At 38.1% G+C, this 17,309-nt stretch overlaps 1 protein-coding gene across 1 annotated transcript; it reads left to right on the forward strand.

Moving 5' to 3' along the window:
• The first annotated feature begins 478 nt into the window (after nt 1–478).
• LOC141685880 (acetolactate synthase small subunit 2, chloroplastic-like) lies at nt 479–16,742 on the forward strand. The gene is made up of 14 exons (XM_074490957.1): nt 479–612; nt 728–890; nt 1,038–1,121; nt 1,453–1,512; nt 1,699–1,764; nt 2,540–2,592; nt 2,680–2,773; nt 2,910–2,987; nt 15,136–15,277; nt 15,599–15,641; nt 15,687–15,849; nt 15,996–16,079; nt 16,408–16,468; nt 16,654–16,742. The coding sequence occupies exons 1-14, from the start codon at nt 479–481 to the stop codon at nt 16,740–16,742; spliced, it is 1,314 nt and encodes a 437-aa protein (XP_074347058.1).
• The last annotated feature ends 567 nt before the right edge of the window (nt 16,743–17,309 follow it).

Genomic DNA, 17,309 nt, shown 5'->3' on the forward strand with positions numbered 1-17,309 from the left:
ATGTGATTTGTATTGTAATAGAATTATACTTGTGTGTAAGATTACCCTATATATCATGTATATTTATGTTGTGGGTGAGGGGGAGTAATGTTGTATCCTTTTGCTAGGATTAAGGTAAAATGTTGGTTTACTGTACATTTAGCATAGTGTATATGGTGCAATATAGTGGTACATAGGTCACTGCAAATGGTTCTAGCAATTTATTTGGATGTGTTAATGCTTGCAGATATCGGTTGAGGTCTAAGGTTGAGATTAAGAGTGCTGGAGAGGAGTTTTTATGTTGGCAGCATTTTGGTGGAAACCTAAGTAAAGATGAACGTACAGATGAACAAAGGCTTATGAAATAGGTTACGGTGGAGCAGTTGATACGGTGGCATCTTTCCCGCTGATACTACAGGTTAGTTTCCTTTACCCTATTAATACTTCTTTGGGTTAATCAAGGTCCAGGTGGACAATGACAACCTAACTAATTAACATGATGACCGGAGCGCTTTTTACAAGCCACACTACTAGATCAACAGCAATTAAGAGTTGTTTCCGTCTACTTGCTGCATCAAAAACCGAATCACAAGCATCTAATAAAATACCTATTTTGAGTAAGATTTGTAATCTGCATACCTTATGCTTTGCATAAATATAGGGGAAATCCGTATGGTTTAGCTAATACAGAACATATATTGATGTGTATGCAACTTTTGTCAATTATTTTTCTACATTATATATTCAGGGTGAGGCGCCACTCAATTTTGGTTTTTGTTGGTGATGAAAGTGGAATGATAAATCGGATTTCAGGAGTCTTTGCACGAAGAGGGTATAATATCGAGTCTCTTGCTGTTGGCTTGAATAAAGACAAGGCTCTCTTTACTGTAGTTGTGTCGGTTACTGAAAAGGTGTTACAATAAGTGATGGAACAGCTATAGAAGCTCATTAATATTTTGAAGGTTGTAAAGCTAATATCCGTATGTAGTTGCAGTATATGTTAGTATTTACATTCTTCAGTGCTAGACAATTGATAAGCTTTATGATTCATTAACCAGGTGGAAGATCTTTCACAAGAGCTACAGGTAGAACGTGAACTAATGCTCATAAAGATTAATGTTGACACAAAGTATCGGGCAGAGGTAATTTGTACTGATGATGTTAAAAAATATACATTATTACGAATAACAGGATAATGAAGTTGCTTTATACAGTTCCCTGTCATTTTACAACCCTTCTTATTCTCCCTGTTTCACTAGAGCTATTTCTATTTATGCTTTAAGTCATATGGATAATGAAGTTGCTTTGACACTGCTCATACCGTTGCTAGGTAATCCTGATACATGATATATATTGTAAACTTGATATCATAATGTTTACTTGGATTCTATATACGTCAACTAATTATACTAAATAACAGATGCTAGGTGAAACCATATTAATATGTTAAACTCCCTGTCACAAGTATTGCAGGAAAGAGGAGAAGGCACATCACATCATGGACGAGCTACATTATCTGTGTTACTTTTCCAGGTAATTATCAGCTCTTCATCCTAACGCAATTATGCTCTAGTATTGTTTCTACACCCTTATATTCATCCTAACGCAATTTAGCTTCTTTTTCTTAATATCCAATATATTTATTATGTTGTGCTCATTTGTTTGGACTTTCATGCTACTGGTTTACATTTTCACTTTTGTTCATGTTTTACTTCTCAGGATTTGGCGGTTGTGGTTCTGCTAATTCTCATCCCTCTTATTTCACCAAACTCTTCTAAAGGAGGGGTAAAATATCATATTTTGCTTAGCTTTTCTTCTCTATTTCTGTGATATATTTGGATCTAATACTCATATCCACTTCAGCACAACCATTTCCTTCATTAACATGTGAAGCAGTTGATACTGTAAGATCCTCTTCTTCATCATCTGCCAAATCTTTCCTCTTTGAATTAGCCTATTTTTGCTATTAAAAATAAGATCAAATACTTTATAGTGAGTAACAAAAGTAAATTTGCTGGTTGTATAAATTGAAAAAAGCAAGCATTCAACACATTGTAACAACAACATATGATTGCATAAAAAGCATTTAATAAGGATAGGCTTATAAGTGTATGATTATACCAAAATTTCGAGTATTTTCAGTTGGGCATTAGCCTTGGGAAATTTTATTTTGTTTTTCCACAAGAGCTTTTGAACATCTTTTTTCAATCTGTTAGTCTCAGATTCCCTTGTTCGAGTACTGATGGTCCCAGCATCAGCTTTATGTGTACCAAAAAATCTACAGGCCAGCCCATAAGGGCATGGACCTTCCTCCTTTAAAAAAGAACAATTTCCCTCTAAATCCACTGGTTTCTACATTTAGGAACATAAACTCAAAACAAAAAGTTGGCTGGGAAAAATATTTTAGTCTGGGATGTTGTTTTACCTCAGACTTAAAACCATCTGACATGAACTAACATTTCCAGATTTTGCAATCACAGGACATAAATGAAGAACAGACTTCTTTTGCTGTAATTTGTGATTTACTTTATTCCTTTTTGTCAATTTCTTTGTCACATAGGATCGATTAAAAGAGAAGTTTTGTTATTCATTTTCTGTGTATGATCTTGCACGGTAGCTGTCTAGGTAATAAATTTCTCTCTACTGTTGAGTCAATTGTAGCTACAGCTTCAGGTAAATATTTATTTTCAATATTTTCAGAGGAAAAAATCAGAGGGTTAAAGTTGTTGGATCAAATGGACAAGTAAATGACACTAATATCCACCTATCAGATGTTTCTTCTGACGTGGGGCAGGTAATTGATTCAGCGGGAATTTGCAAAGGCCTTCTGTCTATGATTTCTAAGTTCATGTATCAAGGTCTATCAGTCAGTAATTTAGGTATCATCATCGTGCAGGGTTGATTTGCTGCTCTTTGGTTTGATCATGCAGAAGTCAGACTCTTCTTTAGTTTGTCGGAATTGGGTTGGTTTGCTAAATTGGATGGAGTTGTCGAAATTTAAGAATAGGGTACTTAAAAATTAGTATAGTATGAGTTGACTAATGGAATGATTGTATTTTATTTGAAATGTATAGTATGGTATGAGTAATATTTTGGTATTAGACTTGTCATTTGGATGAGTACCTTTATGTTTTTGTTTGGATGTTTTTTGTTGGGATGTTGCATTGTTTTGGTTCCCTGTGGCTGTTAATAGTACCAGGATGGCATTCAATTTATTAAACATTAACATCACAATGGTACATGTAAATCGATGTAAAAAATGTACAAAAGACATCATATGAAATAATATTAAATAAAAAAGAACTAAAAAACCGATGTGAAATAGTCATTTGACATCGGTTCTGAAAAAAACTCAATGTATTTTAAGTCAAATAACATCGGTTATAGAAATTGGCTGATGTTAAACAAAAAGATTTAACATCGATTTTGTGAAGAATACCCATGTCTTATTCATCATTTCACATCGGGGGCTAATTTAACCGATGTCTGATCAGACATTTCACATCGGGCAACTAATCTAACCGATGTCTGATCTGACATTTCACATCGGTTTGTTCGAAAGAATTTTAATAAATGCCTTTTAGAGCTTGTAGGTTTCATGTTTAATGGATAAATACCTCAAAATATACTCATATTCACCTAGAAATACTGTAATATAAGCTTAAATTTATTGCAAAGACATCACATTTAATCTTAAAACCGATGTATAGCACTGTAATAGACATCGGCTGTGAACCGATGTCAAAGGCTGATGACATTTAACATCACACGCGAAGACATCGGTTCAGATTTTTTTTAACATCGGTTCTGAACCGATGTCTGATCCTATATTTCTAGTAGTGCTCCATCCTTATCACATCATAAGAACCCCAACCAATTCAATTTTAACATTCATACTTATGCCTAAGCTTAACTTTAACCATACTTAAGTTCTTTTAATCAAAACAACAACATTTACCATTCCATTTCAATCCCAAACTCTAAATCACAAACATCAAGCTACAATATCACTCTACTAATCAAAATCATCTTATAATACATAGGAATCTAGGGTTTGGAGATGATATACCTTCCTTGAAGTGGTGGGAGGAGCTAGGAAGCCTTAAGAAGCTTTGAGAAGTCTTAGGAATGCTTGGATCTTCAAGGAAAACAAGAAAAATTTCAAGTTAAAAACTTGAAAACACTATTCATAGTCTTCTTCTTTGATTAAATGAAGAAGATTGAGAAGGAATTGATGGCTTAAACTCATGATATATCCCTAACTAAGCATGAAGATGATTAGGGAATTAACTCACCAATTTAGGAAGCTTGGATCTTTGATTTTGAATTTTCTTGCCTTTTGCAATAGCAAAAAGCCGAGAGCTCTCAAGAACAATGCCTTGGTTTCTTTTTGATTTTGATGAAGAATGAATTTGCTTGGCTTGGTTGATTTGTTTTTGTGTTTGATTTAGTCAATTACCTATTTGCCCTTAATTTTGTGTGGTTAAAAAGCCACCACATCTCCTTCATTCCCATGTCATGCCCATGTCATGTGGTGATATCATCCTTCCCTCCTTGTCCTCTTCTCATTGGTTGGGTGACATCACTCTCTCTAATCCCTTTGATTAACTCCCTAATTGTTTGCCTAATGACCGCTGATCTGTTATACGGTTCGCTTAACTTTCGTTCTCGTTTATCGTTTGAAGGATCATACCCGGGATCTTATTACTTAGGTTCCCTTAACCTTTCTCAATACATTATATTCCTTTTTATGATCCTCTATTATAATCCTTTAATTTAAATCCTTTTTATCCTGTTACCTTATACTCAATCCTCTCCGTATCTAGTGGATTTCCGGGAAAAACCAAAGTGTTCGGAATTGGATTCTGGCGATCTTTACATACACTCATATACCATATAGAGTACTAATAAAATCTCAGATTATCCATAATAGAACCCCTACATAGTGTGGCATGAAAAGTTTTCTCATTCAGCAAAAACACTATTCACAAGGGTTACAAAAAGTTGAAAATTTTGGGGGTTATTACAGTCTCCCCTCCTTAAAAGGATTCCGTCCCGGAATCAAACAGAAAATAAATGGGGGTACTTTTCTAGCATTGTGCTCTCTAGTTCCCAAGTTGATTCTTCCACATTATGATTCTGCCATAGTACTCTGACTAGCTTGATCACTTTGTTCTGAAGCACCTGCTCCTTCTTATCTATAATCCTTACTGGCTTCTCCACGTAAGTTAGATCTGGCTGCATATCCACCTGCTCGTACTCCACTATGTGTCTGGCATCCCGATGATACTTCCTTAGCATTGACACATGGAACACATTATGAACTTGTTGCAAATTAGGGGGTAAGGCTAGCTCGTAAGCTAACTTTCCAATCCGTCTTAATATCTCAAAAGGTCCAATGTATCTTGGGCTTAGTTTTCCTTTCCTTCCGAACCTCATTAATCCCCTCCAAGGGGATACCTTTAGCAGTACTAAGTCCCCTACTTCATATTCCTTGTCCTTTCGGGCTAGGTCTGCATATTTCTTCTGTCTGTCTTGGGCTGCTACAAGTCGCCCACTGATAAGATCCACTATATCTTTGGTCCTTTGGACCACTTCGGGTCTGAGCATCTTCCGCTCTCCTACTTCATCCCAGTATAAGGGAGATCGACACCTTCTTCCGTACAGGGCCTCATAAGGCGGCATTCCGATGCTAGCATGAAAGCTATTGTTATAAGAAAACTCGATCAATGGCAAGTGATCATCCCAACTCCCTTTAAAGTCTATTGCACAGACTCTCAACATATCCTCTAGTGTCTGGATGGTCCTTTCACTCTGCCCATCCGTCTGGGGATGATACGCGGTACTCATATTTAATTTGGTCCCCGCACATTCCTGAAAGCTCCTCCAAAATCTGGAGTTGAACCTGGGGTCTCGGTCTGAGACAATGGACGCTGGGACTCCATGTCGCGTTACTATTTCCTTAAGGTAAATGTCCACCAGTCTATCGACTGTGTATCTCTCATTGATAGGAATAAAATGAGCTGACTTTGTCAGTCGGTCTATAATTACCCATATGGCGTCGTGATTGGCTTTCGTCCTTGGCAATCCTACAACAAAATCCATCGCTATCTGTTCCCATTTCCATTCGGGAATCTCCAGGGGTCGTAAGAGTCCACTGGGTCTCTGCTGCTCTGCCTTTACCCTTTGGCAAGTCAAACATTTGTTTACCCATTCTGCTACGTCCCTCTTCATGTTGGGCCACCAGTAATATTCCTTCAAATCCCTATACATCTTGGTACTTCCCGGGTGAATGGAATACCTTGAACTATGGCTTTCATCCAATATCTCATCTTTAAGCTCTTGAACATTCGGAACCCAAATCCGGTAGGAGTACCTCATTATCCCTTTATCATCTTTCTCAGTATGGATCTCCTCTCCCGTCATTGACTCTCTACCTTCATTCATTATTTTCTCCTGGCACAATCTGATCTTTTCCAATAACTCTGGCTGCATTGAGATCTCTAAAAGCTTTTCAGTTCCGGTTCCGGTTACCTTTACCTCTATTTCCATTTTCTCAAAATCCCTTATCAATTCTTCCGAAGTCGTTATCATTCTGAGTCTTTCCTTTCTACTAAGGGCATCAGCCACCACATTGGCTTTCCCTGGATGATAAAGAATCTCACAATCATAGTCCTTGATTAGTTCTAACCATCTCCTCTGGCGCATGTTGAGCTCTTTCTGCGTAAATATGTACTTGAGGCTCTTATGGTCTGTGAAAATCTCGCACTTCTCTCCATATAAGTAGTGCCTCCAAATTTTTAAGGCAAATACTATTGCCGCGAGCTCAAGGTCATGAGTAGGATATCTAACCTCGTATTCCTTCAATTGTCTCGACGCATACGCAATCACTTTACCGTGCTGCATAAGCACACATCCTAATCCTTTGTGCGACGCGTCACTATATATCACAAAATCTCCTTTTCCGTCCGGCAATGCCAATACCTGAGCCGTTATCAACCTTTTCTTTAATTCCTGAAAACTGTTCTCGCATTTCTCCGTCCATTCAAACTTCTCTGTCTTACGAGTAAGTCATGTCAAAGGGGCTGCGATCTTCGCAAAGTCCTGTACAAATCTACGATAGTAGCCGGCCAATCCTATAAAACTCCTTACCTCTGTGGGTGTGGTTGGCTTTTCCCAATTTGAGACCGCCTCTATCTTGGAGGGGTCGACCAATACTCCTTCTTTATTGATCACATGTCCTAAAAACTGTACTTCATTCCGCCAGAATTCACACTTCGAGAATTTGGCATATAATTGTTCCTCTCTGAGTATTCCTAGAGCTATCCTCAAATGCTCTGCATGTTCTGTCTCAGTCCTTGAGTAGATCAAAATATCATCGATAAAAACTATCACACATTTGTCCAAGTACTTCTTAAATACTCTATTCATTAAATCCATGAAAGCCGCTGGGGCGTTGGTTAATCCAAAGGACATTACCAAGAACTCATAATGCCCATACCTGGTACGGAACGTTGTCTTGGAAATATCTTCGGGTTTAATCTTTAGTTGGTGATATCCAGTTCTCAGGTCGATCATGGAAAAATAAACAGCATCCTTTAGCTGGTCGAACAGATCGTCTATTCTAGGTAATAGGTACCTGTTCTTTATGGTTAGCTTGTTCAACTCTCGATAGTCTATGCACAGCCTCATGCTCCCATCTTTCTTCTTAACAAATAAAACTGGTGCTCCCTATGGAGACACACTGGGTCTTATCATACCCTTATCCAAGAGTTCCTGCAATTGGATAGCTAATTCCTTCATTTCTAACGGGGCTAACCGGTAAGGTGCTTTTGAAACTGGCGCCGTCCCTGGGGCCAACTCAATAGCAAATTCAATCACTTTATCGGGTGGTAATCCCGGAAGGTCTTGTGGGAATACATCTTTAAATTCGTTGACTACTGGAATATCTTGTAAGTTAGGCACCTCCTTCTGCGTGTCCACCACATAGGCTAGGTAGGCCTCACTTCCTTTTCGTAGCATCCTTTTGGCCTGGGCCATGGTCAAAAATTTATGCGTCTGCCTCTTTCCTCTAAATATAACTTCTTTCTTCCCTGGGACATTTAGATTAACTTTCTTCCCTTTACAGTCTATCTGAGCATCATTGCTAGATAGCCAGTCCATTCCCAAAATTACATCAAACTCCCCTAATTTAAAAGGAATCAGATCAACACTAAAAGATTGCTCCCCTATGCCTATCTCACAGGCGGGGTGAATCTGGTTAACAGGAATAATTTCATGATTGGCTATTTCTACTTGCAAGGATTCTATCAAGGGTTCAGCCTTAAGTCTTAACTTACACGTAAAGTCCTTTGATATAAAAGATTTAGTTGCTCCTGAATCAAATAAAACATTTGCACTGACTGAATTTAGAGAAAGGGTACATGCTATCACATCTGAATCTTTCATAGCATCCTGGACTGTCATGTTGAAAGTCCTCGCAGTAGGTGGCTTATTAGAAGCAGCCCTGCTTGCTCCCGAAGCTGCTGGTTTGTTCATTGGGCATTCCCTCTTCCAATGACCTAGGCGTCCACACTGATGACAAGTGGTGGTTGGAATGACGGCAGGGGTTGATGATGGGCACTTAGTTGAATAGTGGCCTTCCCGACCGCACTTAAAGCAGGTTACTGGCTTTCCTTTACACTCCCCAGTATGATTCCTTCCACATATGTTACAGGCTGGCAATGGGGGTCGAGACTGGTTGGAATAGGACATTCTTGACTTCTGGCCGCCCTGGCTCACACTCACACTCATTGGCCGCTTAAACCCAGTGTTCCTTCCTGGTAGGGACACTGCTCCTCGATTAAATCTAGTTGGGAAGCTCCTTCCTGCGGAACCTCCACCCATGCTCATACTTTTCCTCTTTATTCCTTTCTTCTCTCTTTCCTTCTGTATCTGTTCACTTCCGACTTCTACAATCGTTGCCTTTTGCACCAGAGTGGCATAGTCCGTAAGCTCAAGGATTGCCACCCTATTCTGAATCCATGGTTTCAGTCCCTGCTAAAACCTCCTAGCTTTCTTTTCCTCAGTGCTCACAAACTCCGGCACAAACCTTGATAACTCAGTAAATTTCACTTCGTACTCTGCTACAGACAAGTTATTCTGCTTTAGCTCCAAGAACTTGAGCTCCATCCGGATTTCCATAAACCTCGGGAAATACTTTCCCAGAAACAACTGACTAAATCTCTCCCAGGTTATAATAGCATCTGTCTCCATGTTTTTCTTGGCCTCCCACCAGTAGTTAGCTTCTCCTTTCAGAAGGTAGGTAGCAAATACAGTCTTCTGTGCCTCATCGGTACTCAAAATCTCAAAGGATTTCTCCATTTCCTTTAACCATGCCCTTGCCTCAACTGGGTCGGCTGATCCGTGGAACTCAGGGGGCTTAAGGGACTTAAAAGCCCTGAAAGAGTTTGCCACAGTATTGTTATTTCCTTGAGGGGGTGGGTTGGGTTGACGTTCCAAATTCTGCCTTAGGAGTTGCATGAACTGGCCCATGGGATCCATGCCTGGGTTTGGTACTGGTTGCTCAACCTCGGTTTCTCCTTCTTTAGCCTCTATCTCAAATCCCTCAACGTCATATGTTTCCTCTTCCTCTTCATACAGGGAGTCATCCTGTTCCACATAATCCTCATCTTCCTCTTCACTGTGTTCCTGGTTCCTATCATCCTGGTTATGGCTTCCCTGGTCATCAGATCCAGGGTTCGCCCTAGTTCCAATCTTTCTTGGCGGCATGATTCTGATAATAAAAAAATTATTGGGAAAATTCAACGTTAGGTCACAATCATATACAACATTGTGCCTTGCATAGCTCTTATAATAGGGAGAACGTATATTGCAATTCTATTATTTTAAGAAAGTTCTAATACGAAGTGTAGTAATATAATGATAAAAACAGTGATCCCGTCACTAATGAACTGAACCAAAGGAAACAAATATATACATAATGCGAGAAATACATAGTTTGATCTGGTCAAAAGTACAACAGTGCTACAGTCATCTGTCCCAAAAGTGATACACAAGAATCTATCTGTCTAGTCAGAAAAAGGGATGCTATATACAAGTCAACTATCCCGGAAAATTGGCTCTTACTAAGGCCTCGGCTAACTAGACAACTAGACTATTCCATCATCAATCCTGAATCACACACCGGAGCGGGTCAGCTCCCATACCCTTTCCATCGCACGTCGGAAGATATAGTCGGCCTGCCGCCTGGAGATCCTACCATGCCTGTCCCCCTGGAGCGATCTGAGCCTCGCTCGGGATGTGAGCTCTATCCCCGTAAGCTCCCTCCTCAAGGATCGGGGTATAGAAGCCCTAGTCTCATAAGCTCGGGTACGCCTACCCGCCCTCTCTGCATCCAACTCCCTCCTGGCCTCATCCAGTCGGCCCTCGGCAACAGCCACTCGGGTCCTCAGAACATCCTGAACATATCCATGAGCTAACGAAGACTGCCTGTGGGCAGGGTCAAGAGGTGGTGAATCCGGAGCCGCTGAGGGTGCCTCTTCGGTCTGCCTAGGCTCGGAAGTATGGGTCTCTGAGCTGTCATCATCGGGAATCCAGGATAGTGGTGGAGGGGTAGGGGCTCTGACCACCGGAAGTGTGGGTAATGGGGTACCAGCATACACTACCATAGGTCCAACACGCTCCTCAGCTACTGGGACCTCATCCGGGTCCTCCTCATCTGGAATAGCAATAACCTCTGTCTCTGACTCCTCTGAGGGGTCCTCCTCATCTGAAATAGCAATGACCTCCGTCTCTGACTCCTCTGAGGGGTCCTCCTCATCCTCCTCCATCTCAGGCTCCTCCTGATCCTCAACATCTAGCAGTGCCTCATCATGTTCACGCTCGAACATCTCAGGGTCCTCTATCTCAGGCGCCTACACATTAAACGAGCTAAGTTACTATCATGATACTTATAAGGGTTCCCGTAAGGGTTTTAACTGTCAGCACTACTTTAAGTAGTCCGACCATGAACTTGGCAAGGGTTCTTATTATCTTTGTGAGTTTGTTATTATATCGTCGCCTCATCTCTGAGGTTTATAACGCTTAGCTCTGATACCATTTCTGTAACACCCCCAGATCCGGGGTCGGGGATCCGGGTCGTCACGGTCTTTCTTTCCATAATATCACTTCACTTAATTAATAATAAATAACCTTATGCTGTGACCCCACACTAACACACACACCACAACACGTTATAGTCTCAGAGATGAAATTGAAATAAGTACAAGTCTTTGAATCCACAATTTAAAAGTTATTACAACCCAAAATGATTACTTGATAAATTTACAGTTAATTGCCATTATCTGCCACAAGTTATAATTATACATAATTGATTCTCAAAAGTAGATGGTCTGATCTATAAATAGATCTACCTCTGCAGCTATAGCAGCTACAACATCATCGGGAAGACGCGGGACGCTTCCCACGCGCTTGCGCTGGGTCTGCTGGAGTCTGGCCATCTTTCCTAACTGTTGTTGTGTGATGAAGAAATAAAGCAAGAGTGAGCCTTACAGCTCGCAAGATAATATGTAGTGATAACAATAATATAAGTATCTAAATGGATACTTACTAGAATCTTTTATCATGCGTAAGATAATTACTTACTAGATATAAGTAAAAACAAGGGATGAAGTTACCAAATACTTCACTATACTTTATCATTTAAAAAGCTGCTTGAACTACCACTGTTCAAAGTATAATGAGCTTTCAACAGTTCATCAGATAGATGAGCCTACAAGACAAGATTTGAATAGATTAAATCTTTGAAATATTATTAAAGGAAATGAAGTTATGATATACTTCATTAAGTTCTGATATATATATATATCCACATATACATCTTCTTTATACAATTTCCTGAAAACCTCTGTCATGTAAAGTATGAACAGAATTGCAATATCCAATAAATTTGGAAAGGAAAAGAATTTGGCATAAACCAGATATCTTGCTGATCAGGCAAAGATACCCATAAGTAACCTTTTCTACTAGTAGATGGACGAATTCCCCACTGGTCATCACCCTGGTCGTAATAGGACCTTATGCTGGACTGCCACTCAGCCACTTATGCATTTGATGGACTCCCACTGAGCCACTTACACTATCATGGACACCCACTGAGCCCATGTTGCTTATGCCGACTCAATAGATGGACTTACTTCCCGAACGTTGGGTAAGTAATCAATTCATTTACCAAAACTGCAACCGTGTTGCGAATATAAGATACACTACAGAGCCGGATCCCTCAGGTTTTGAGCGAGTATTTAAATCCCCTTAAAAAGGAAGATCTTAAATATAAAAATGAGTTTTGGGATCCGCTCTAACTTTTAAAAATTCATTTTGAAGACTCGAAAACACTTTAAAGAGTGTTTGGAGTAAAGCTGATTTAATGAAGTAAATCAGTCCCCAGAATATTTAGAAAATGTCTGAATATTATTATTTAAATAATATTCCCATAAAGAATAATCTTTATAAAAATAATTGAAGTAGAAGTATTAAAACTTATACTTGAAACGAGTATTAAATAACCAAAGATATACTTATATGAAAGTACTATCTTTATTTGAATAATCGAAAATAAGTTTGATTATTGACACCTTATTCTTTAATAAAATAAAGAATATATCTCAGCAAATAATCGGAGTCATAGATCCTCAAATGAATATTCCAATAATATTCATTAAATAATATAAACTGAGTCATAAGCCCTCGAATGAATATTCAAATAATATTCAATAAATAATATAAAAGAGTCATAAGCCCTCGAATGAATATTCAAAATAATATTCATTTAATATAAAGGAGTCATAAGCCTTCGAATAATATTCGAAATAATATTCAATAATAAAATAAAGTTAAAGTTATCGAATAAACCTTATTCAATTAATAGTTTTAAAAAAACTATATCCATATATATATATGTATATATATATAATATACTCGGGAACATCGACTCCCGATTTAGAAATATGTTTTCACCTTTGGGTCCCTATACTAAGGGTATATGCAAATTACCGCTATCCTCTAGCATAGGTATTATCAACTGATCAACAGATATATATGGAAAGAATACGAAACAGGCATGCATATATATATACCATAGCAGCATGCTTCAATATATTGCAACATTTGCTAATTAACCAACATGCATCTATCGCAAGATAATGCAAATACATATATACATCACAACAACAGTTATAACGGTTAGAAAACTTGCCTGAGCAACTTGGGGTGATAAAAGGCTCGGAACGAGTCTGGTAACCTATAAACAACAAGTAAGTTGGAATTAACGAAAGTCACTTGTAAATCTATACTTTAACTAACTTAGACTCTAACGCTTGATTTGCGCTTACTGACTCGCTTAAGTCACTCGGGTACCCTCGGCTCCACCATTTTTAATAATTTAACCTTTACGAGTTTTAAGGCGATTCCTTCGCGAGTGTCTTACCAACTGCCTAACACACTTACCATAAATGTTTCATACATTAATTAACCTTTTTGGTCTTTAACCTATGTTTCAAAGTAAGGCGAGGGGAAAAGTTTCGTTCGCGAAACGCCGTTACTTGAAACGGTCGTTTCTCCTAAACCGTGCATCGGAATCGAACGAACTACATATCAAAACGAAGCTCGTAACATGAGCTATCTAAACATGGCAATGACCATAATCTAGCAGGGGGTTCTCGGGTCCTAATGTTATGCACAAAAATAGTCTAAAGAAAATCGGACGTTACGACGGCTATGTTTACGCGATTTCCCAATTTTAAACCATTCAAAACCAACCCAATTCAACCTCAAATCCAACATAAAACCCACCTCCACTACTAGAAATAGTAGATACGACATCGGTGTTTAGACATCGGCATCTAATGCACCCGATGTTAAAAGTCTGTTTAACATCGGTTTATCAATAAGCGATGTTGAATAGATATACTGATATCGGTTTCCCATACCAACCGTTGTTTATGTGTAAAAATAAAAAAAAGGCCAAATATATGTTTTGAACTTTAACATCGGCTAATGTTTTTGACCGTTGTCTATGACCACTTTTAAAAAAAAAATTACTTATCTTTCCCCCCTATTTCAGTACGCTTCCCCCCCTAATTTTAACAAAAAAAAATTTATTCCCACCTTTTCCAAAATATCTCTCACCTCTTTCCCCTCATTCTCTCCTCTCTCCTCTCTCTCCTGTGACCCTCATCTCTCTCACCGTCTATTTCATCACTCATCTCTCTCTCTCTCTTTCATCACTATATCTCTCTCCTCATCTCCTCCCTCTTTCTCTCATACCTTAAAAATCTCACTTACTCATCTCTTTCTCTCCTGTCGCATAAACCCTAATTTAAGCCCTAATTCAAATTCAAGATTTGGAGCTTCAAATTGAGCTTCAAATTAGTAACATATATTTACGTACAGGATTTAGAGTTTGAAAGGACATTTGGAACTTCAAGGTTTTGGAGCATCTGTAGATTCACAGATCTTTAGAGCTTGGAGCTTTTCTGGAGGTATATTCTCCTTTTTACATATTTTCTTTTGCGGATGTATATAAGAAACATTATACTTATTTTTTTGGGGGTTTTATGTACTGTTGTTGGGGGTTTGGTGATATATAAAAGAAATAGTTTGCTTGGCTTTTGGAGGATTTATGTTCTATTTTTTTGGGGGTTTGGTGACAAATAAGAGAAATAAGTATTGTTACTGGATGTAGTAAGTGTGTACACCAACGTCTTGGTTCGATCTTGGAACATCATGTGAAGATACTCCTGTTGCGACTTAATCAATATGACTTTTGAAAGTTTTTACTTGTTTCCTTTAAAGAAGTAGGTTTGTATTTTTTTTATTATTTTTTATCATGTGTTGTTTATTTATTAAAAGGATATTTTTTTTGCCTTTCTTGTGTTAGTTATAATTGCCTTATGTATGTGATTTGTATTGTAATAGAATTATACTTGTGTGTAAGATTACCCTATATATCATGTATATTTATGTTGTGAAGTGTAGCTTGACAGATAGTTGTGGGTGAGGGGGAGTAATGTTGTATCCTTTTGCTAGGATTAAGGTAAAATGTTGGTTTAATGTACATTTAGCATTGTGTATATGGTGCAATATAGTGGTACATAGGTCACTGCAAATGGTTCTAGCAATTTATTTGGATGTGTTAATGCTTGCAGATATCGGTTGAGGTCTAAGGTTGAGATTAAGAGTGCTGGAGAGGAGTTTTTATGTTGGCAGCATTTTGGTGGAAACCTAAGTAAAGATGAACGTACAGATGAACAAAGGCTTATGAAATAGCTTACGGTGGAGCAGTTGATACGGTGGCATCTTTCCCGCTGATACTACAGGTTAGTTTCCTTTACCCTATTAATACTTCTTTGGGTTAATCAAGGTCCAGGTGGATAATGACAACCTAACTAATTAACATGATGACCGGAGCGCTTTTTGCAAGCCACACTACTAGATCAACAGCAATTAAGAGTTGTTTCCGTCTACTTGCTGCATCAAAAACCGAATCACAAGCATCTAATAAAATACCTATTTGAGTAAGATTTGTAATCTGCATACCTTATGCTTTGCATAAATATAGGGGGAAATCCGTATGGTTTAGCTAATACAGAACATATATTGATGTGAATGCAACTTTTGTCAATTATTTTTCTACATTATATATTCAGGGTGAGGCGCCACTCAATTTCGGTTTTTGTTGGTGATGAAAGTGGAATGATAAATCGGATTTCAGGAGTCTTTGCACGAAGAGGGTATAATATCGAGTCTCTTGCTGTTGGCTTGAATAAAGACAAGGCTTTCTTTACTGTAGTTGTGTCGGTTACTGAAAAGGTGTTACAACAAGTGATGGAACAGCTATAGAAGCTCGTTAATATTTTGAAGGTTGTAAAGCTAATATCCGTATGTAGTTGCAGTATATGTTAGTATTTACATTCTTCAGTGTTAGACAATTGATAAGCTTTATGATTCATTAACAGGTGGAAGATCTTTCACAAGAGCTACAGGTAGAACGTGAACTAATGCTCATAAAGATTAATGTTGACACAAAGTATCGGGTAGAGGTAATTTGTACTGATGATGTTAAAAAATATACATTATTAGAACAACATGATAATGAAGTTGCTTTATACAGTTCCCTGTCATTTTACAACCCTTCTTATTCTCCCTGTTTCACTAGAGCTATTTCTGTTTATGCTTTAAGTCTATGGATAATGAAGTTGCTTTGACACTGCTCATACCGTTGCTAGGTAATCCTGATACATGATATATATTGTAAACTTGATATCATATGTTTACTTGGATTCTATATACGTCAACTAATTATACTAAATAACAGATGCTAGGTGAAACCATATTAATATGTTAAACTCCCTGTCACAAGTATTGCAGGAAAGAGGAGAAGGCAACATCACATCATGGACGAGCTACATTATCTGTGTTACTTTTCCAGGTAATTATCTGCTCTTCATCCTAACGCAATTATGCTCTAGCATTGTTTCTACACCCTTATATTCATCCTAACGCAATTTAGCTTCTTTTTCTTAATGTCCATATATTTATTATGTTGTGCTCATTTGTTTGGACTTTCATGCTACTGGTTTACATTTTCACTTTTGTTTATGTTTTACTTCTCAGGATTTGGCGGTTGTGGTTCTGCTAATTCTCATCCCTCTTATTTCACCAAACTCTTCGAAAGGAGGGGTAAAATATCATATTTTGCTTAGCTTTTCTTCTCTATTTCTGTGATATATTTGGATCTAATACTCATATCCACTTCAGCACAACCATTTTCCTTCATTAACATGTGAAGCAGTTGATACTGTAAGATCCTCTTCTTCATCATCTGCCAAATCTTTCCTCTTTGAATTAGCCTGTTTTTTGCTATTAAAAATAAGATCAAATACTTTATAGTGAGTACAAAAGTAAATTTGCTGGTTGTATAAATTGAAAAAAGCAAGCATTCAACACATTTTAAACAACAACATATGATTGCATAAAAAGCATTTAATAAGGATAGGCTTATAAGTGTATGATTATACCAAAATTTCGAGTATTTCAGTGGGCATTAGCCTTGGGAAATTTTATTTTGTTTTTCCACAAGAGCTTTTGACATCTTTTTTCAATCTGTTAGTCTCAGATTCCCTTGTTCGAGTACTGATGGTCCCAGCATCAGCTTTATGTGTACCAAAAAATCTACAGGCCAGCCCATAAGGGCATGGACCTTCCTCCTTTAAAAAGAACAATTTCCCTCAAATCCACTGGTTTCTACATTTAGAACATAAACTCAAAAC

Source organism: Apium graveolens, chromosome 9 (assembly GCF_009905375.1).
Source record: "Apium graveolens cultivar Ventura chromosome 9, ASM990537v1, whole genome shotgun sequence".
In the NCBI taxonomy this organism is placed as follows: domain Eukaryota; kingdom Viridiplantae; phylum Streptophyta; class Magnoliopsida; order Apiales; family Apiaceae; genus Apium; species Apium graveolens.

Excerpts from the sequence above, each read along its gene's own strand:
- LOC141685880 (XM_074490957.1), top strand. The coding sequence starts at position 479 with ATGACCGGAGCGCTTTTTACAAGCCACACTACTAGATCAACAGCAATT. Across the intron at positions 1,122-1,452 it reads ACACAAAGTATCGGGCAGAG|GAAAGAGGAGAAGGCACATC; the intron begins GTAATTTGTACT and ends CAAGTATTGCAG. Across the intron at positions 2,988-15,135 it reads TGTCGAAATTTAAGAATAGG|GTCACTGCAAATGGTTCTAG; the intron begins GTACTTAAAAAT and ends AGTGGTACATAG.